The sequence below is a fragment of the Spizellomyces punctatus genome (assembly GCF_000182565.1).
Source record: "Spizellomyces punctatus DAOM BR117 chromosome Unknown supercont1.4, whole genome shotgun sequence".
Taxonomy (NCBI): domain Eukaryota; kingdom Fungi; phylum Chytridiomycota; class Chytridiomycetes; order Spizellomycetales; family Spizellomycetaceae; genus Spizellomyces; species Spizellomyces punctatus.
This window is the reverse complement of record NW_015971540.1, coordinates 1,002,156-1,019,843: the sequence shown is the minus strand read 5'-3', so window position 1 is coordinate 1,019,843 and position 17,688 is coordinate 1,002,156. Positions and strand designations below refer to the sequence as shown.

The following is a 17,688-nucleotide window of genomic DNA, read 5'->3' as shown; positions in this document are numbered from 1 at the left end:
ATTGGAACTGCATTTGTGCGTGTGACTCACCCACTTTTTTGACCTGAGCTAATCGTAAATTGTTGCAGAATTACTCTAGAATTCCCAACATGGCCGCCAAAGCAGTTGGAAAGGATCAAGGCTCGTTCGATATTGGCCTCAAAGATGTAGTGCGTGGCCAAGTTGTAACGCGATTTCCTCCCGAACCAAGTGGCTACCTCCACATCGGTCACGCCAAAGCTGCCTTGTTGAACGACTATTTCGCTCGCCTTTACGAAGGCAAACTTATCGTTCGTTTTGATGACACAAATCCAAGCAAGGAGAAGGTATGTGTTTTACTCTCTCCCTATGAGCAAACGCAGGTTTAATGACTTAATGCCAAATAAGAGCGAATTTGAAGAGTCGATTAAGGAGGACCTGTTGCTGATCGGTGTTAAAGGGGATGTCATTACATACACCTCAGATAGTTTCGACACCATCTACAAGTACGCCATTGATCTCATCAAACTCGGGAAGGCCTATGTGGATGACACGGATGTTGATACTGTAAGCGTTGGATTGGAGACTTTCATAGTCAGATGTCTCTCTCATTGACAATTCAATTAGATGCGGGCTGAGCGCTTTGAAGGAAAGGAATCGAAGAACCGGGATCTATCGGTGGAGGAAAATCTGAGGCGATTTGACGAGATGAAAAATGGCACCGAGTTTGTGAGTACCAATAGAGCTCACGTGATCAACAGCAAGATGTTGACCTGTGTCCCATTCCTCTAGGGGTTAAAATGTTGCCTGCGTGCTAAAATGGACATGAAGAATAAGAATAAGGCGCTTCGGGACCCTACGCTATACCGCTGTAACCTTATCCCACATCATCGAACTGGTGATAAGTGGAAAATCTATCCAACTTACGACTTCGCGTGTCCCGTTGTCGACTCCATTGAAGGTGTAACGCATGCCCTGCGTACCAATGAGTACCGTGACCGCAACCCACAGTACGAATGGGTACTGAAGACGCTGAATTTGCGATGGGTGCACATTTGGGATTACAGGTGAGTGAGTTAGTTGTGTGAAATCAATGATTAAGATCTAACAAGCACGCTCTCAGTCGTATCAATTTCGTGTATACTCTCTTGTCTAAGCGCAAATTGACATGGTTCGTCAACGAGGGTCTCGTGAGCGGATGGGACGACCCACGTTTCCCAACCATCAGAGGCATTCGTCGACGTGGTATGACGATTGAGGCACTCCGGCAATACATTCTTATGCAGGGAGCTTCTCAAAAGAATCTCGATCTTGAGTGGGATAAAATTTGGGCTTTGAACAAGAAGGTCATTGATCCCATCGCACCAAGACATACTGCTTTGGATCTCAAAAACATGTATGCACCTATCTATCTCGCTTAGCACGCATTCTTTTACTCATATCTCTCTATCAGTACACCCGTAAATGTTGTAGGGGAAACTGTTGAACCCCACACCAAAGAGATGCCCAAGCACAAGAAGAATCCGGATGTGGGAACAAAACTCACCACCTTCTCTGGCGAGCTCTGCCTCGCCTTTGATGACGCGAAGGCATTGGAAGTCGGTGAAGAGGTGAGAAGGGATAGCATAGAAGGTGAAGAGTAAACATTATTAATCTTCTGTGCAGGTCACTTTCATGGACTGGGGAAATGTAATCGTTGAGGACATCACAAAGTCCGCAGATGGATCCCACATCGAGCTCATCAAAATCAAGCTCAACCTTGACGGCGATTTTAAGAAGACAAAGAAGAAGCTGACTTGGCTATCTCGGGCAGCAACTGGAAAGTTAGAGAGTACACCTGTTAATGTCATGCTCCACGACTTCGATTACTTGATCACGAAGAAGAAGTTGGAGGAAGAGGACAATGTGAAGGATTTTGTGACTCCCGTGTCCGAATTCCAGGTAAGGACATCGGATCAGCATTGTACCTTCGAAGAGTAGGCTTCATAGTTGTCACTTGCAGACTGAAGCGCTCGGAGATGCCAACCTTCGAAACGTGAAAAAGGGCGAATACATTCAACTGGAGCGAAGGGGATATTACATATGCGATCAACCTTGGGATGCCTCCAAACCCGACAAGCATATTCATCTCATCTACGTTCCGGATGGTAAATCCGCTTCTCTGCAATCGAAAGCGGATACGCAAGACCCGAATTCCGGAAAAGGCAGTAGAGGGCGTGAATCTAAAAAGGATGCGAAGAAAGAGGGCAAAAAGAAGAATGGGAAGGCCGACGGAAGGGGCTCACCAAACTCTATCAAAATGTACGAAGTTAAGCCAATTTATGACGACTCTCTGAACATCGATCCTGCGTCCGTCAGCAAAATGTACCCGGTGAAGAACGTATATGGTGCTAATGCTGAGGTGAGCATATAAAGTCATCAGGAAATGCAAAAATATGTGCCAACATTGTCATTCTTAGGAAAATGGGAAGGTGAAAAAGAGTGCACCAAAAGTGGCGGTGTCCTCGGTGTCCTCTGAGCCGAGTGACGACAAAAAGGCCGACAAGAAGGATAAGGTCGCTCATACTGCGCCAGCTACTACTGAAGGTACAGCCGCTACATCAAGCTTCCTTCGTTGAGGAATCTACATGGTTCTGAATTTCCAATTTCTCTTCACAGCATCATTGATTGCCAAGGTGGACATCTGTGTTGGCCGCATCCTTGACGTGAAGAAGCATCCCGACGCGGACACCCTTTACGTTGAGCAGATTGATTGTGGAGAAGAAAAACCACGCGAGGTTGTAAGCGGTTTGGTAAAATTCATGACTGAAGATGAACTCCGGGGGAAACTGGTTCTTATTGTGAGAAACCTGAAACCTGTCAGGTATGTTTCAGCTAGCCGCATAGCAAGCGATAGTAATTACTCAACTGCTCTTGGCATAGCATGCGCGGCATCAAGTCGCACGCCATGGTTCTCTGTGCCTCTGACGAAGCACACACTAAGGTTGAATTCCTGATACCGCCGGAAGGAAGCGAACCTGGTGACAAAGTTTATTTCGAGGGCCACGAAGGAGAACCTGAGCTGCAACTAAATCCCAAGAAGAAAGTTTGGGAGGCAGTGCAGCCGGACTTCTCATCACGAGACGACCTCGTGGCAACTTGGAAGGGTATTCCATTCAGAACTGCAAAAGGAGTTGTCAAGGCAGCATCTATCCCCAACGCCAATATCAAATAGAATTGGTTGTGTATCCTCTGTGGTGGTGTATGTCTATCTTCGTAGATATTGCCCCCCCAAGAGTTGGTCATAGAAGGCAAAAGTACCAACTCCTTACCTACACTAGGGTACGTCGTAATGGACTGAACCCTCCGCACTCCAATATCAAAATACTATGTACATGACCACTACGGTCGCATCTACACTAAAGTGACGAAATAAGAATGTACTACTGTTTCCAAAGGCTCACCACCCCATCATCGCCGTATACAGCGATGATGTTTGAAAATGGATGATGTGAGAGGCCAATAATTTCCGATTCGGACGCCTACAGGATCACAGCATTAGTCAAATTTTCAGTATAAAATACCAACGACAGTAGCATCTTGCTAACCTTGAAGGAGGTGACGGTTTTTCCGCTCTCCGAGTGAAAGCAGTAGATGTGATTGTCTTCGCTTGCGCAATAGATGTACTCCCCCTTGGCCGACAGCGTGGCACTTGTAAAATCTCCACCTTCCTTTTTACCCGAGCTGACACTTTTTACCACCTATCAAGTGTCACAGATATGAGTGCATGTAAAGTATGGCTGAGAGAACCATGTACACACCTGTCCTCGCAAGTTCAGAACATAAGCGTACGAGCTCTTGTTACAAAGAACAAATTGATCCATATTTCGAGGCATCAGGAGAATCCGGTTAACTGTTGGACTATGTACACCTGTTGAAACGGCCCGCCCCTCATGCAGCGTTATGGTCACAACACAATCTGTAGTCTTTGTATCCCATATCTACAGAACGGGGTTTTGATCAAATGAGATTCAGCGACGAGTGAATCTTTGAAAGCTTACCTTTGCGGTCCCATCACTGCTCGCACTGATGACCCGCGTTCCATCCAGGGAGAAGACTGCGTCGTTTACAAAGGACGTGTGACCTCGGAATTCTTTGAGCATTTTGCCAGATTTTAGTCCGTGAATTCTAGCGGCACGGTAAGCTTCTGTCCATCACTTCCCAACGAGCAGCGAGCAGTGTGTTGACCGCTTACAACGAACCTGATTGTCTGGTCAAAACTTGAACTCAGAACTTGCGTGCCATCTTTACTGAGACAGACGGAGGTCACCCCTTGCGTATGCGCGGTGGCGAATCTTCGTATGCATTGTCCTGTTTGTACTCGCCACACCTTACGAACGTACGTCTCAATGAGCATCTTATCTACCATACAGCTCCGTAAATCATGCGGATTTCTCACCTTAATCTTTCCATCTTGCGCCCCTGATGCCAGCAGCTCGCTATCTCTACTGAAATTTAAGGTCAGAACTGCGTCCTCCATGACCATTAGATTGTCCTGGCAAATTAAAGAAGGAGTGACGTCATTTAGTGATGTAGAACGGGATATTGGCCTTTAATACGCAATATCGCACCTCCGCCTGGTATTTAAAATCCTTTCGAAGTTTTCCAGTCATGTAATTCCATAGCTCGATGAAGCCATCCACGCTCCCTGTCGCCAGGAATTGCCCATCCGGAGAGAACACCACACACTCGGCATGTTGCTTCTTGGGAAACTAAGCCGGTTGATCGAGGGTAAGTAGGTTGCTCTGCTTTCAATAAGCAGCGAATATCCAAGAAGATCACCTTGATAGAATTATAACATTCTGTCGGTGGTGTGTCTTCTTCTGCTTTTGCCACAGGAGCCGCGCCACGAAACAGATCAAAAGCAGCGTCTGGCGGTAACAGTCCTTGCGAATGCTGCCATTTCAGGGATTGGCCGAGAAGCGCCAAAAGTCGTGATGGGGCCACCACGGTAACCTCACTTGACAATGCTGGGAATAATGGTCAGCATATTTGCAAAATCATCTGCTATCGGCGCGTCAGCACCTTGAGCAATAATCTGCCGACGCTTTTGCTTCGTAGAATCGTTGGGATATGCCTAGAGGTTTTAAGCATTTAACTACCGACTACTGCTTATCACCCGCATAACCGTGACCAGATCTGACCTCCTTTTCATCGAAGAACGTCAGCGACAACAAGTGCTCCAGATGAAGATACCGTTCTGTATAATGCTCTTTCAAGAATTGCATGGGATCTGTCTGTCGGAGCAGGGATCTCGCCGCACCGAGTTCCCTCATTTCTATGAGCTCTATTACAATCTATACCGTTTCTCGAAGATTAGACTCATGTCACCCCTGGCAAACAGAGGAAGTGAGATCGTTCGTACCTGTTCATAAAGATCCACCAGCTTCTTCTGGGGCAACTTCAATTGTGATATAGTTTTAAGGACGATATCCCAACGACCATTGTGGATATCTGTGATGAAGGCCTCAACACTATCAACAGTATTGAGTGCTACTGTCGTTTCTTCCTAACGGCAGATTTGCAAGTTCCTTAATATACAGGGCGAGGGAAGGACGCCATGGTCGCTACAAACCTGTAAAGTTTGGAGAGTACGCAGTAAATTATTTTCCTTTAGGAACTGCTGTATCAGCCGAATCACGCTGTTATCAGGATAAAATACGTCAGCGATGGCCATGTATGCATACAGAATGATTCCAATAACCATATGAATACAAGCTAGCCAAAGAAACGTACTCTGAGGACTCAATCTCTATCGACATGACGTGCGATCGGTGCAGATCTCTGGTGAGAATAGGATTTCCCAATAGCCTACCTCGGTCCATTGTCATAGCAACAAGATGACTGACTCGTAAGCTGAAGCTCAAGGCAAGTAAGTTCGTGACAGCATGAAGCGCACTCTGCTGCCACGCGTCTACCCATCACATCCAGCAGCGACTGAAGCATCGACAGTCGTGCGAAGTATTCCATTTTTGAATACACTGTACATTAATTGAGTCATGACATCCATTGGGACAGGAGTATGTTGCTGTTTTTCGCTTTTGAAAATGCCGCTCGCCGTTCATGTTTAACCCTTGCACCGTGTTGTGCAGTACGATCTCTCCGCATCGACGTACTCACCCGACGGCCGGATTTTCCAAGTCGAATATGCTGGCAAAGCTGTGGAGAACAGTGGGTGCGTGTCTGTTCATGGATATGTATAGGCCACGTTGGGTCCAAATTGTGGCACAAAGAACTATTGCAATAATTCTGACGCTCTTACTCGCTCTATGGTAGCACCTGCATTGGTATCCGTTGTAAAGATGGGGTAGTACTGGCGGTAGAGAAGCTTATCCAGTCGAAGCTACTTGTGCCTGGGGCGAACAAACGCATTCAAACAGCCGACACTCACATAGGAATTGTACGTTGCCAGCCGCTTCGCGTAACATATTGGATGGAGCTTATCAAATTGTTCTTTAGGCAACTGCGGGATTTTTAGCGGATGCACGACACCTTGTGAATCGGGCGAGAGAAGAGGCGCAGAGTTATCGAGACATCTACAGATCACCGATTCCCGGAAAGGTTCGAAGCATATGAAACCCGCCGTATCTGTAGCACATGCCATGTATCAACCTTAAACTCTCTTAGATGATTGCGGACCGGTTGGGACAGTATGTGCAAGCATACACATTATACTCTAGTGTGCGACCTTTTGGTATTAGTACCATTGTTGCTACGGTGGACAAAGACGGCCCTGTGATGTACAATATCGAACCTTCAGGAGTATACTATGTGCGTACCCCAATAGAACAAACCATCTTACATCACGTATGCTAATCCGCTCGTTTTGTAAGGGCTTTTATGGGTGCGCAATAGGAAAGGGTCGTCAGGTCGCGAAAACGGAAATTGAAAAGCTGAAACTCACCGAGTTGAGCTGCCGCGAGGCAGTGAAGGAAGCCGCCCGAATGTGAGTGAGAATTAAAATGAGTAAAGAGTTATGGAATGTTTCTCACTATCTTTCTGTTACAACAGTATCTACACTGTTCATGACGACGTAAAAGACAAGGACTTTGAATTGGAACTCAGCTGGGTTTGCGAGGAGTCAAAAGGGAGGCATGAGTTTGTACCGAAAGAGATTGCGGCTGAGGCAGAGAGGGCGGCAAAAGTAGGTTTCCTGTTCATTCCACAGACTTTTTTAAATTGCCTTCTAACGCTCATGTTACTACCCAGGCTTCCTTGCAGGATGAGGATATGGATGAGGATATATAGGTGATGTAAATGTTTGCTGGGGCCGTTAGCTGTGTAGAAAATTTCAATCCAATCGGTTTGAGCAATACTCGTGAATGTCTGGAAGAGAATGCAACCTTGAGATGTAAGATATATTGCACCGTTTTATGACATCCAGCCACACCCCTCCCAGAGAAAACAACTCTCAATCATACACATGCACCAGTCCATACGCCAGCGTCCAAAACAACAAGTAACTGAATGCATTTCCAGCCACTTCATGTACCCACAACATATCCGGTGTGGGAAAGTAGCGCTTTGGGTTAAATCCGGTCTTTAGCCACAAGATTAGGGAGAGAACGAGGGAAGAGGCTACGTAAAAGAGGAATCCGTGGAGCCAGCCTTCTAGACCCAGGATGCCGGCTGCGGCACCGGATATAAAGGCAAGGGAAGAACGCGCATACTGGAGGACTCCTGCGTTGTTGCGAAGGGCTACGGGGGAGAAGCGGTTGGCGGAGGCAAGGGTTTTTGATGCATCTGCTGGTGCGGACATTTATGCGATTCGGTGGACGTTTTAGGGAGAGATGCGGATTTGCGGAATTGGTTGTGCTTGCAGTCAACTCGACGTTGAGTGCGTGACGAAGCAAAGAGTGCTAGTCTTATTACCGTTGGACTACCCTTCTCTGCTGTTGGCGGTAAACTTTTGTTGTGATAGTTCTATGGTTTGTTAAGCGTACCCGAGATCTGTCCTTTTTGTTCAAGCAACGCGGTTGAACTGCTGCTGCGCCTTTCAAATGCTAAACGGCCATTCCATTCCCACATTAAAAAAGACATAAAGAGGAAATGCGATATCGTATTAACAAAATCTCCCAAACGACATTGGGACTTTCGACCGCGAATAACATTTACAATATCTACCTACTCAACCACCCCAAATAAGAACAATCACACACCCCCCGCCACTGTATGTTCATTTTATCGACCATACTTAATCAACCTCCTCCATCTTGCTCTCAGCAGTTGCCTCCTCCAATGGTGGGAGGTCATCATCCACTGATGTTGTTGCCTCCTCCTCGTCAATGGAAAGACCAAGTTTCACCATGCGGTGGATACGGCTGGCAAAGCCAGAGGGGTCCTCAAGAGAGAACCCAGAAGCCAATAGAGCAGTCTCAAAGAGCAGCTGGGTGAGATCCTTCACAGTCTTGTCGTTCTTGTCAGCGTCCACCTTTGACTTGAGGGCCTTGATGATGGAATGATCAGGGTTGAGTTCGAGTGTCTTTTTGCTCGCCATGTAAGCGGACATGCTTGAATCGCGGAGGGCTTGTGCCTTCATGATACGCTCCATGTTCGCGGACCAGCCGTATTGGCCAGTGACGAGGACGCAAGGGCTGTTGATGATACGGTTCGAAATGACAACCTTCTCCACCTTGTCACCAAGGATGTCCTTGATTTGCTTGCAGAGCGCTTCGAACTCAGCCTTCAGCTCCTCAATGTGCTTCTTCTCCTCCTCATCTTCCTCCAGCTCGAGACCTTCCTTGGTGGCGCTCATGAGCTTCTTACCGTCAAACTCCTTGAGTTGTTGCACGCAGTACTCATCAATGGGGTCAACCATGTAAAGAACCTCAAAGCCCTTCTTCTTGAGCACCTCAAGGAATGGACTGTTTTCCACAGCGACGCGGCTTTCACCGGTGATGTAGTAGATGTTCTTTTGCTTCTCGGGCATGCGGGTAACGTAGTCCTTCAATGAGGTCAATTCATCACCAGACTTTGTGGAGTGGAAGCGAAGAAGCTCCGCAAGTTTTGTGCGGTTTGTAGAGTCTTCGTGGATACCGAGCTTGATGTTCTTTGAGAAGGCCTCGTAGAACTTGGTGAAGTTCTCCTTGTCTTCTGCGATTTCGGCAAACATTTCAAGGCATTTCTTGACCAAGTTCTTACGGATGACCTTGAGGATCTTGTTCTGTTGAAGCATTTCACGGGAGATGTTGAGAGGCAAGTCCTCAGAGTCAACAATACCCTTGACAAAGTTGAGCCATTCAGGGATAAGCTCGTCGCAATCGTCCATGATGAACACGCGGCGGACGTAGAGCTTGATGTTGTTGCGCTTCTTCTTGGTCTCGAAAAGATCGAAAGGTGCACGCTTGGGAACGAAGAGGATAGCACGGAATTCCAACTGTCCCTCAACAGAGAAGTGCTTGACAGCAAGGTGCTCTTCCCAGTCGTTAGAAAGCGACTTGTAGAAAGCAGCGTATTCCTCGTTGGTGATGTCATCGGGGTTGCGCGTCCAAAGGGGCTTTGTCTTGTTGAGCTCCTCAGTCTCCTTTGTCTTCTCCTTGATGGTCTTCTTCTTCTTGGGTTTCTCCTCTTCGTCTTCAACCTCCTCAATCTTGGGCTTGTCCTCCTCATCCTTCTTCTCTTCTTCAGCTGCCTCTTCGTCCTCAACCTCCTTCTCAACCTCCTTCTCGACAACAAGTTGGATGGGGTAACCTATGAATTCTGAGTGCTTCTTGACAATGTCCTTGATCTTCTTCTCCTCAAGGTACTCCAATTGGTCTTCCTTCATGTGGAGACGAACAATGGTTCCGCGGCCGATCGATGGGTTCTCGGTGTCGCGAGTGATGGTGAATGAACCGCCAGCGGCAGACTCCCAGATGTATTGTTCGTCGTCGTTGTGCTTGGTGATGACTTGTACCTTGTCGGCAACCAGGTATGCAGAGTAGAAACCGACACCGAATTGACCAATCATGGAAATGTCGGCACCAGACTGAAGGGCCTCCATGAACGCCTTGGTACCAGACTTTGCAATGGTACCAAGGTTGTTCACCAAATCAGCCTTTGTCATACCGATACCAGAGTCGCGGATGTCAAGGATTTTGTTCTCACGGTCAGGGGTAAGGCGGATGAAGAGTTCCTTCTCAGAGTCCAACACAGATGGATCTGTGAGGGATTGGTATCGGACCTTGTCGAGGGCATCTGACGCGTTGGAGATGATCTCACGAAGGAAGATCTCTTTGTTGCTGTAAAAGGTGTTGATGATGAGGGACATCAACTGTGAACAAACAAAAGAAAGTCAGCATCGGCAAGTGTGACGTGCGCAGAAAGTGTGACATTTGTGTGATGTCGATCCTTACCTGAGAGATCTCAGCCTGGAAAGCAAAGGTTTCTGTCTCAGACATTGTGGTGTGTGTATTTGTGGGGGATAAACAAAAAGCGGATTGGAGGGAAGAAAGCTAGAGATGAGCTAGCAGGAAATTCTAGAGTCTGGGAAGAGGAGGGGGCGACGGTCAAAGGCCTCCTTTTTATTACGAAGGGCCAACAGGGGAATCTCGCAGAAAAAGGTTCGAGGAGGTTCGAGGAAAATCGCGTTAATTAGTGCTAAGCTCAGTACAATGCACTCGAATCATAGGCGTAATGTTCGATGGTTTTCTATGCATTTCCATTACTCATTAGAAAATTGTCATCAATTCGTTGAGCAGGGATTTCTCGTGATGGGGTAGTAACTCAGTGGTAGAGTGTCTGCTTCGCATGCAGGAAGCCCGGAGTTCGATCCTCCGCTACTCCATTTCATCTTCTCGAGACTCATTTTTTTGATGTGTACATGTTGTGAAAGACAGCAAAACAAGCTACAAAAGATTTCGCCAAGCTCCAATGGGGTAGTAACTCAGTGGTAGAGTGTCTGCTTCGCATGCAGGAAGCCCGGAGTTCGATCCTCCGCTACTCCAACGAAGAGTTGACATTTTGCTACGACGGCCACCGTTTTTGCCCATTTGGCTGCCTCCACTGTAAAATGGTTGGTAGTCGAGACGTCCTCCAACCTGCTTTGATCGTCCTGTCTCTTTCAAAGACTGTTTTCATGAATTCCATTTCTGAGGCTGTTGACCCGTCGCTTCCCTCAATGCCTCCAACACGTCGGCATCAAAAGACGACGAGTTGAAAGCATTTTTAGGTTGTAAACAAAATGCCCCGTAAAGAGACCCTGGAAACTTGCTTAGCTAAGCAAAAAATCGCTGGCTTCCGCTGACACGTGACTGACGCGCATTTTGCACCCTTTTTGGTGGAAAGGAAACCGTTTAAGATCCAACGGCCCAAAGCAAAACGCACCTGTTGACCGTGCCCTTGCTGAGAGCTTTTGTGACGAAGGGGCATTTCGGCTTGGTTCGTTCATACCTCAAAGGGTCTTTCCAAGGGCGTGAGGGAGCTCCTGCGACAGGACAGCACAAGGCACAATGGTGAGTAAAAAGAGCGCAATCAGTTGCCGCCGTTGTCACACCTCCGCGCACCGCATAAAGTGTATTCGTGGAAAGCTCATACAAGTTCATACCAGACCGAGACCAGTGTGATAACACCTGCCATCTCTGAGATCACGCTTGAGGAGGAAACTCAGATGACTGCGGTGCCGACCGACAGTGGGATTGCCACCCCAGCGCTGGTTGAACCAATAGCGTCCAAAGACTTGCCAGTCTTGCCGCCCCACACTCCGCCAAAAGATGACGGCGGTGTTCTAGCGGGCGCTCCAGAGGGCGAGCATGCTGAGAAGCGGACGGTCCCGTCGGTGACGGATAATGCGACTGCTGGGTAGGTTTTCAAGGTTGCGAATGCGTAAGAGCGAAAACGACTGTGTGGCATAATTGACAGATGGGATATACAGTGATTCGAAAATCATACCACCGGCCACTCGCACCCAAACTCTTAACCAGTTCGAAATCGCCAAACGGGAGGAACTTCGTCGGAAACAACAGGAAGCTCTGGAAGCCCAGAAGCGGCAGGAGGCTGAAATGTTCGAGAAAGCGAGAATTCTGAAACAGAAACTCCAGGCTGAGGAAAAGTTGCGAAAAGACGAAGAAGAAAGGGCCAGGAAGGAGGAAGAGGCGGCGAGGGAGAGGCTCTTGTTGAAACAGAAGGAAAAAATGTCGGAGTTTGAGCGACAGAAAATGGAGGCAGCCAAACGGTAACGTAGCTAAGACTGTCAAGTGCCATCTTGTTGTTTGCTCATCGAACAATCTTGATGCATCTAGTGCAGAAGAAGAGCGGCTGGCTGAGTTGAAGCGAAAAGAGCAGGAAGCGTTCGCCAAATTGGAGCTAGCCAAGCAGAAGAAGATCCAAGAAGAGCGTGCTCGGCAGGAAGAACAAGAGCGAATTCGTAAGGAGGAAGAAAGGGCACGTGAGGAGAAGCTGCGAAAACAGCACGAAGCTATGGCCCGCTTCGAGGAAGAACGCAGAGTCAAGGTGCGTACTCTCACCAATAGGTAATCACGTGCATTGTCCCTAATAATAGTTGTTAGCAAATGTCGCCATCGGAGCGCGAGGCCTACCTGACAAGAAAGCATGCCGAAGAGGAAGCTATACGGAAGAAGAAGGAGGCAGAGGAAGAAGCCCTCCGGCTTGAAGAAGAGCGCAAGTTAGCTGCAGCGCGAGCTGTAGAGGAAGCGCGTCACGCAGCAGAAGAGCGAAAGCTTGCCGAGCAGCGTGCAGTAGAGGCAGAAGCGCGCAGATTACAGGAGGAACAAATAACAAAGCGCGCCGCCCACGCAGGAGCACAACCGAAAGTTGAGAAGGATCTTCCTGTCATTCCCCAAGATAAGAAGGACAGTGGCGAAATATTGGCACCGGCAGCCGAGCAACAGCCGGAAGAGCCCAAACCCAAGGAACAACTAACCCCTGAGCAAGAGGCTCTGCTACAGGCGGTTGCCGAACGGGCGAGGGAAGAGGCCGAGCGTGTCAGAGCAGCCGCTGAGGCTGAATTTGCCGAATCTCAGAGACGGGAACAAGAAGCGGAAGCCCGCAAGCTGCGGGAAATGGAAGCCGCTCAACGCGAAGCGGAAGCGGAACGAACGCGCTCGACAATATCTAACCCCCGATCTGAAACTTCCCAAGATCGTAAACAACGAGAGGAAGAGGAGCAACGCCTGGCGGAAGAGGCTGCCGAATTGGCCCTCCAGGAAGCGCTACAACGCAAAAAGACAGTCAAAGACATGGCGCTCCTGGACTCGGATGCGTGGCGAGCGGACTTGGAGCGTCTCATGGCGGCAGAGGAAGCCAAGTCTCGCGCTGAACATGCAAAGAATGACCTACCGAGACTTCCAAATGACTCTGAGATTGCCTCCACCCTGTCAGTTCCATCACTAACATCTCCTTCTATGTCTACCGATGCAAAAGTTGCACCTGGACCTCGTTCAACACAAAACAGATCAGTCACTAACGAGACTGAGAAAGGGTGCTGTGGTTGCACGATCATGTAGTCCACCTGTTTTCTACGCATCAAGAAAGGTAAATGGTGGGGAACTAGATGATGCTGGCATTACTTTCCCCTTTGGTCCGCCTTCCCCATTCATATTCCACTTCACCCGTACACTTCTCTCACTTTGACTATGTAATCCTGTGCCTGTGGCCTCATGTTTTTCTTGTTAGACTTTTGTTAGATAGTGCTTTCCTTTCATCGTGAAAGTGGTTTTGATATACATTGTAGTTAAAGTAGTCATGAATAGAAACGTTGCTCTAAAGAAGGATAGATACTTGATTCCATAAAATTACACTGTTCAGTTTGCTTTCGCCTCACATGCCAAGGACTCATTATATGCCTGATCGTCGTCCAGCAGTTGATAATGGCGTATATAGTCTTGAATTTCGGGTATAGGTTCTAGGGAATAAGGTACTTGCTGATATGCCTACACATCGAATCCGGTTTGTTAATGCATGTGGCGAATAGGTAAAAAGAGTCTTACAAACCTCTAGCTCCAGGACAGATCGAGCGATACTTTCGAGTTTGTGATAATTTACAAGGCCGCCATCAAGTCTATCCTTGTGGCATGTATCAAGGAAAACCTGTCAAATGCGTCATAAGCACAAGATGGGGAATCTAGACGCAGTGTACTAAACAATACCAAATCTCCTTGGTATAATCCTGGAAATGGGATTAGCGGCGGATCTGTCGCTCGCACCTTGGCACGCAAGTTCTTGTAATTGAGCTCACTCGACACCAGTCTTGCCAGCTCATCGTAGATTCGGAGGTGCTTGCTCCCCATTGCCTAGGGAGCGTCTTAATACCTTCTCACTGGCAACCATCGCTGATACATTTTACCTCTTTGGTTTTCTTGAGACGATAAACAGACGCAGATTGGAGCGCAGCTACAATCTCCTTCACCCCGTTGAAGTTTTTGAGTTTTTGGAAATACTAATAAGCCATTGTGAACCGGCGCGTTAGACAAGTAGAAGACATAATTGTCAAAGATAAGAGTGCTCCTCACGTGGCCAAGCATGATGATTTTCTCATAAACGGCCGCCCGCGCCTTTGTGCTTTCCTTCACGCTAACTATCTCCGTAACGATCCATTGCACAACATGATTTGACCAGCGCGTCATTCGTAAGATATTCGGTGCTTCAGTTTCCTTACTGTCCTTCATCCAGGCAAGATCTAGAAACTCTCTTGACTAAAACAAGTAGAAGAGGATGAGGGACCGCAAATTGGCCAACGCCGATGGAACGGAGGATCACAGTCCTACCTTAATAGCCCGAAAAAGCTCAAATTCAATCAAAGTCAACTGTCGTGCAACTTCCAACGGTTCCATATCGGGAAGTTTGATCTTCACATCCTCAAATCCCTCCGGAAGCTTGCCCTTGCCACTGAAAGGAGCCCAGCTGGTCGGTCGATCCACTCCTAGACCGACCGTCAAACCACCCATCAAAATCGGGCGGCCGGTAAATAGTGCACCGTCAATCGAGTACCGCTTTGCTAGCGCGCGGGGGAGGATAGGTTTTGGCGGCGCAGTAGTTGGGTCCACAACGGGAGTATCAGAATTTGACTGTCAACAGTAGCCTCTACCATTATTAAGGTGCCCTTCAAGTGTAAAATGAAGCACAGCCGCACCTTTCGCTTAATTGCGCTTCGTAGACTAGATATCAGATTTTCATTATGAGTAGAATCGTCGGTGAAAGCTCGTAGGTCTTGCATTAAAGAAGCATCGTCGGCAAAGTCACTCCAGTAATGCTCGACCCAAAACTTGAGCACATTAATGATCCTGATCGACCAAAACGTCAAAATTTTATTGATAGTCATAAACCGAAGATGCACTACATACCGACTTAACACGGGAGATTGGGATCGCGCTTCTTCGGGTAGTCCGGACGCAGCCTCACGGAACCGGCTAACAATAGACTCTAATAGGGCCGCGCTACTTATAAATGTTTTATGCGTCAAAAGAATTGTCTGCTGGAAGTGGTGGTCTAACACAAGGGTCAGTTAAGCTACTCAGGAAGCCAGCGTATGTCCGCCTGTAATGCCATACCATGCACCGCCGGATCTAGTAGCCGCTCAAGAAGTTTTGTGGGTGTTGCACCTTTCAGCCGCTTCTGTCCACCTTCTCCTTTAGTAAAGACGATATTGCCACTCGATTCGTCCATCTGGTCCTGCTCCTCACGAGCTTCTTGCAATTGCTTTAGCATCTATCCGTCATCATGCAGATAGTACACGTAAGATCGATGCCGGCCAAAGATACGGGACAATAACAGGGATACCTCTTCTTGCATCAGCTTTCGCAGTTTGCCTATATCGTTGCGGAGATTGGTGTTCTCTTGCTCTGCCATAGATTTCAGCTTCTCTGTTAGCTGAATTCATGAAATTAGATCATTCACAGTGAACTACGCGATGGGCAGACAGATGGGTACCTTCAACCTTTCTTCCAGCGCTAGCTTTTCGGCGACGGTATTCGCTTGCTCTTTCCGTAAACTCTGCACTTCTGCTTGCAGCCCAGCCTTCCGGTAAATATATTAGAATAGGAGTAGTCTGAAACGTAGATGCGCTCAACATTACCTCCAAAGAAGCATTGCTGCCTTTCGTGGTTATTGGCTTTCCTTTGCCTGAAGCTACTTCGGTTCGCAATTTGGCAAGCTCAGCCAACTCCTCAGAATGTGATTTTTGATATGCCTGAATCCCAAGAAGGGAGGTCAATGAGGAAATCCGGAGCGGGATATGCACGGGGCGGATGCATACCAGAAATGCTTTCTCCGTCTCTTCATTACGGCGAAAAATTGCCTGCAGCTGCTCGTTATGTTGCTTCGTCAGGTCTGCAAGGTTCTTTCTATAATATTCGTCCTGCTGTGCGGCTGCATGCTCGAACATTTGTATACTGATCTTTTCTTTCATAAAGGAAGAGAAGGATGACGATGAATGAAAACTGCACGATATTTTCGTGGTATCAATTGATCTGTCATGGGATGCACCGCCGGTTGGCGTGCGAGTACCTTAAGATAAGCTATAGTGGCAGCTTGTCGTTCGTTTTCATCTTGTAGATATTGGAGTTGATCAATGAATCGCTCGCTTGTCTCCCTATCTTGAATTCCCGCTGCTTGCTAGGAGAATGAGTGATGTAAGCCATGGAGCTCCATCAACAATTTGAGAGAGCTGATACGCTACCTCCAAAAGTCGATTCTTATGCAATGCGACGTGCTTTTCCTCTATCAGTTGCCTGATGGTTTCCTAGATAAAAACGGTGAGTATAATTCAAAATTTATGACCATTCCATCCCAGACGGACCTTGCAGCGCTCTCTGAACACGCTTTGACTGATAATCAAATCAATGCAAAATCCCTTAAGCCGAGTGATGTCCTCAGGTAATTCAGACTCAAGCTCGATAAGATGGGAGCTCTTTCGCTACAAAGTCCCCAAGACACTCTGTCAGTACTGTAACACCAGGTCTGGAATCTAATTGCAGCGGTGAGACCGCAACCGCACCTGTGGTGGCACTGGGGGCGCTGCTGCTGCCATTTTCCCTGCATGGTGAGACTTATAGGTTCAGAGATGGTTCTATACTTTTCGGGATCCAATATACATCACAACTTGCCTGTCAAGAATGCCTCGACTTCCGAATCTTTTGCATAGTCAACAGGTCTACGAGAATATTCTCAAGTCAACAATACTATGGCTATCCGTCATGCAGGCGACCTGTAACACACCGATTCCCGTGTACATTAACGGCATTAACATTGGCTCCCGCAGCAACCAATGACCGTACCGCTGCCAGCTCTGAGCAAGCCGCGGCTAAGTGTAGTGGGGTTGAGCCGTTAACATCCTGCGCGTCAACATTAACTGTAGGCTGTTATCAAGAGAGCATCATATTGAGCACTTACACAATATACGTAGCATACAAGGGGGCCTACCTGTGATAAGAGGAGCTCTAGACATTCGAGATTTGACGTGCTTGCGGCAACATGTAGCGCGGTTCGCCCGTCAGCTGTTGACCGATTAATATCTTCGCCTTCATCATCGGTCGCCTGGTCTTTTCCAAAACGCCGCTTCTGCTCCAGTATAGTCCGCAATCCCACTATATCGCCCTTTGCTACAAGTCCCGCTATTTTCATCAGGTGCAGATGGCCATCCGTAAGCTTGAGATATACTGCTGAGTTGAGGCTTACCTCGTCAATAACTGATGATGACTGTGCCATTATCACATGATCAAGCACCACCTCAGACCTCACCTCCTTCGTCATCGCGAG

At 47.8% G+C, this 17,688-nt stretch overlaps 7 protein-coding genes and 2 non-coding genes across 9 annotated transcripts; 5 read left to right on the top strand and 4 right to left on the bottom strand.

The window, feature by feature from the left end:
* Window positions 1-63: 63 nt before the first annotated feature.
* Window positions 64-3,397, top strand: SPPG_02786 (glutamine-tRNA ligase). Its single transcript, XM_016751070.1, has 11 exons — window positions 64-305; window positions 367-525; window positions 586-687; window positions 751-1,025; window positions 1,082-1,354; window positions 1,412-1,568; window positions 1,624-1,899; window positions 1,961-2,359; window positions 2,418-2,544; window positions 2,617-2,821; window positions 2,881-3,397. The coding sequence occupies exons 1-11, from the start codon at window positions 90-92 to the stop codon at window positions 3,170-3,172; spliced, it is 2,481 nt and encodes an 826-aa protein (XP_016610350.1). The 5' UTR covers window positions 64-89; the 3' UTR covers window positions 3,173-3,397.
* Window positions 3,112-5,837, bottom strand: SPPG_02785 (uncharacterized protein). The gene is made up of 13 exons (XM_016751069.1): window positions 5,734-5,837; window positions 5,573-5,639; window positions 5,363-5,506; window positions 5,142-5,294; window positions 5,023-5,074; window positions 4,780-4,967; window positions 4,569-4,709; window positions 4,397-4,492; window positions 4,200-4,327; window positions 3,999-4,125; window positions 3,759-3,938; window positions 3,546-3,698; window positions 3,112-3,479 (listed from the first exon to the last, which is right to left on the bottom strand). The coding sequence occupies exons 1-13, from the start codon at window positions 5,826-5,828 to the stop codon at window positions 3,381-3,383; spliced, it is 1,623 nt and encodes a 540-aa protein (XP_016610349.1). The 5' UTR covers window positions 5,829-5,837; the 3' UTR covers window positions 3,112-3,380.
* Window positions 5,838-5,880: 43 nt separating this feature from the next.
* SPPG_02784 (proteasome core particle subunit alpha 7) lies at window positions 5,881-7,346 on the top strand. Its single transcript, XM_016751068.1, has 8 exons — window positions 5,881-6,017; window positions 6,090-6,172; window positions 6,274-6,397; window positions 6,457-6,558; window positions 6,625-6,768; window positions 6,831-6,943; window positions 7,009-7,141; window positions 7,207-7,346. Exons 1-8 carry the CDS (start codon window positions 5,997-5,999, stop codon window positions 7,243-7,245), a joined length of 759 nt encoding a protein of 252 aa, XP_016610348.1. The 5' UTR covers window positions 5,881-5,996; the 3' UTR covers window positions 7,246-7,346.
* Window positions 7,324-8,000, bottom strand: SPPG_02783 (uncharacterized protein). The gene has a single exon (XM_016751067.1). It carries the CDS (start codon window positions 7,754-7,756, stop codon window positions 7,409-7,411), a length of 348 nt encoding a protein of 115 aa, XP_016610347.1. The 5' UTR covers window positions 7,757-8,000; the 3' UTR covers window positions 7,324-7,408.
* An 18-nt stretch (window positions 8,001-8,018) lies between these two features.
* On the bottom strand, window positions 8,019-10,525 carry SPPG_02782 (hsp82-like protein). The gene is made up of 2 exons (XM_016751066.1): window positions 10,332-10,525; window positions 8,019-10,249 (listed from the first exon to the last, which is right to left on the bottom strand). Exons 1-2 carry the CDS (start codon window positions 10,374-10,376, stop codon window positions 8,192-8,194), a joined length of 2,103 nt encoding a protein of 700 aa, XP_016610346.1. The 5' UTR covers window positions 10,377-10,525; the 3' UTR covers window positions 8,019-8,191.
* A 165-nt stretch (window positions 10,526-10,690) lies between these two features.
* Window positions 10,691-10,762, top strand: SPPG_10067. The gene has a single exon. It is a non-coding gene; the product is annotated as a tRNA-Ala (tRNA).
* Window positions 10,763-10,850: 88 nt separating this feature from the next.
* SPPG_10066 lies at window positions 10,851-10,922 on the top strand. The gene has a single exon. It is a non-coding gene; the product is annotated as a tRNA-Ala (tRNA).
* Window positions 10,923-11,283: 361 nt separating this feature from the next.
* Window positions 11,284-13,752, top strand: SPPG_02781 (uncharacterized protein). Its single transcript, XM_016751065.1, has 5 exons — window positions 11,284-11,429; window positions 11,525-11,775; window positions 11,849-12,148; window positions 12,216-12,426; window positions 12,483-13,752. The coding sequence occupies exons 1-5, from the start codon at window positions 11,427-11,429 to the stop codon at window positions 13,437-13,439; spliced, it is 1,722 nt and encodes a 573-aa protein (XP_016610345.1). The 5' UTR covers window positions 11,284-11,426; the 3' UTR covers window positions 13,440-13,752.
* Window positions 13,583-17,682, bottom strand: SPPG_09060 (uncharacterized protein; the record flags this gene model as incomplete). Its single annotated transcript, XM_016757214.1, has 20 exons — window positions 13,583-13,865; window positions 13,927-14,022; window positions 14,082-14,225; window positions 14,279-14,371; window positions 14,445-14,627; window positions 14,700-14,999; window positions 15,065-15,215; window positions 15,276-15,420; window positions 15,483-15,639; window positions 15,712-15,801; window positions 15,862-15,948; window positions 16,007-16,120; window positions 16,187-16,327; window positions 16,438-16,545; window positions 16,610-16,672; window positions 16,730-16,846; window positions 16,928-16,965; window positions 17,037-17,083; window positions 17,149-17,288; window positions 17,353-17,682. 20 exons carry the CDS (start codon window positions 17,680-17,682, stop codon window positions 13,737-13,739), a joined length of 2,673 nt encoding a protein of 890 aa, XP_016610344.1. The 3' UTR covers window positions 13,583-13,736.
* Between the last annotated feature and the right edge of the window lie 6 nt (window positions 17,683-17,688).

Coding starts and splice junctions, on each gene's coding strand:
- SPPG_02786 (XM_016751070.1), top strand. CDS start 90: ATGGCCGCCAAAGCAGTTGGAAAGGATCAAGGCTCGTTCGATATTGGC. Junction 306..366: donor CAAATCCAAGCAAGGAGAAG/GTATGTGTTTTA, acceptor ATGCCAAATAAG/AGCGAATTTGAAGAGTCGAT. Junction 1,569..1,623: donor CATTGGAAGTCGGTGAAGAG/GTGAGAAGGGAT, acceptor TCTTCTGTGCAG/GTCACTTTCATGGACTGGGG.
- SPPG_02785 (XM_016751069.1), bottom strand. CDS start 5,828: ATGACAATGGACCGAGGTAGGCTATTGGGAAATCCTATTCTCACCAGA. Junction 5,295..5,362: donor TGGTGGATCTTTATGAACAG/GTACGAACGATC, acceptor GAAACGGTATAG/ATTGTAATAGAGCTCATAGA. Junction 4,493..4,568: donor ATTTTAAATACCAGGCGGAG/GTGCGATATTGC, acceptor TTAATTTGCCAG/GACAATCTAATGGTCATGGA.
- SPPG_02784 (XM_016751068.1), top strand. CDS start 5,997: ATGACATCCATTGGGACAGGA. Junction 6,018..6,089: donor TGACATCCATTGGGACAGGA/GTATGTTGCTGT, acceptor CGTGTTGTGCAG/TACGATCTCTCCGCATCGAC. Junction 6,173..6,273: donor AAAGCTGTGGAGAACAGTGG/GTGCGTGTCTGT, acceptor GCTCTATGGTAG/CACCTGCATTGGTATCCGTT.
- SPPG_02783 (XM_016751067.1), bottom strand. CDS start 7,756: ATGTCCGCACCAGCAGATGCATCAAAAACCCTTGCCTCCGCCAACCGC.
- SPPG_02782 (XM_016751066.1), bottom strand. CDS start 10,376: ATGTCTGAGACAGAAACCTTTGCTTTCCAGGCTGAGATCTCTCAG. Junction 10,250..10,331: donor TCCAGGCTGAGATCTCTCAG/GTAAGGATCGAC, acceptor GTTTGTTCACAG/TTGATGTCCCTCATCATCAA.
- SPPG_02781 (XM_016751065.1), top strand. Junction 11,776..11,848: donor ACGGATAATGCGACTGCTGG/GTAGGTTTTCAA, acceptor TGGGATATACAG/TGATTCGAAAATCATACCAC. Junction 12,427..12,482: donor AGGAAGAACGCAGAGTCAAG/GTGCGTACTCTC, acceptor AATAGTTGTTAG/CAAATGTCGCCATCGGAGCG.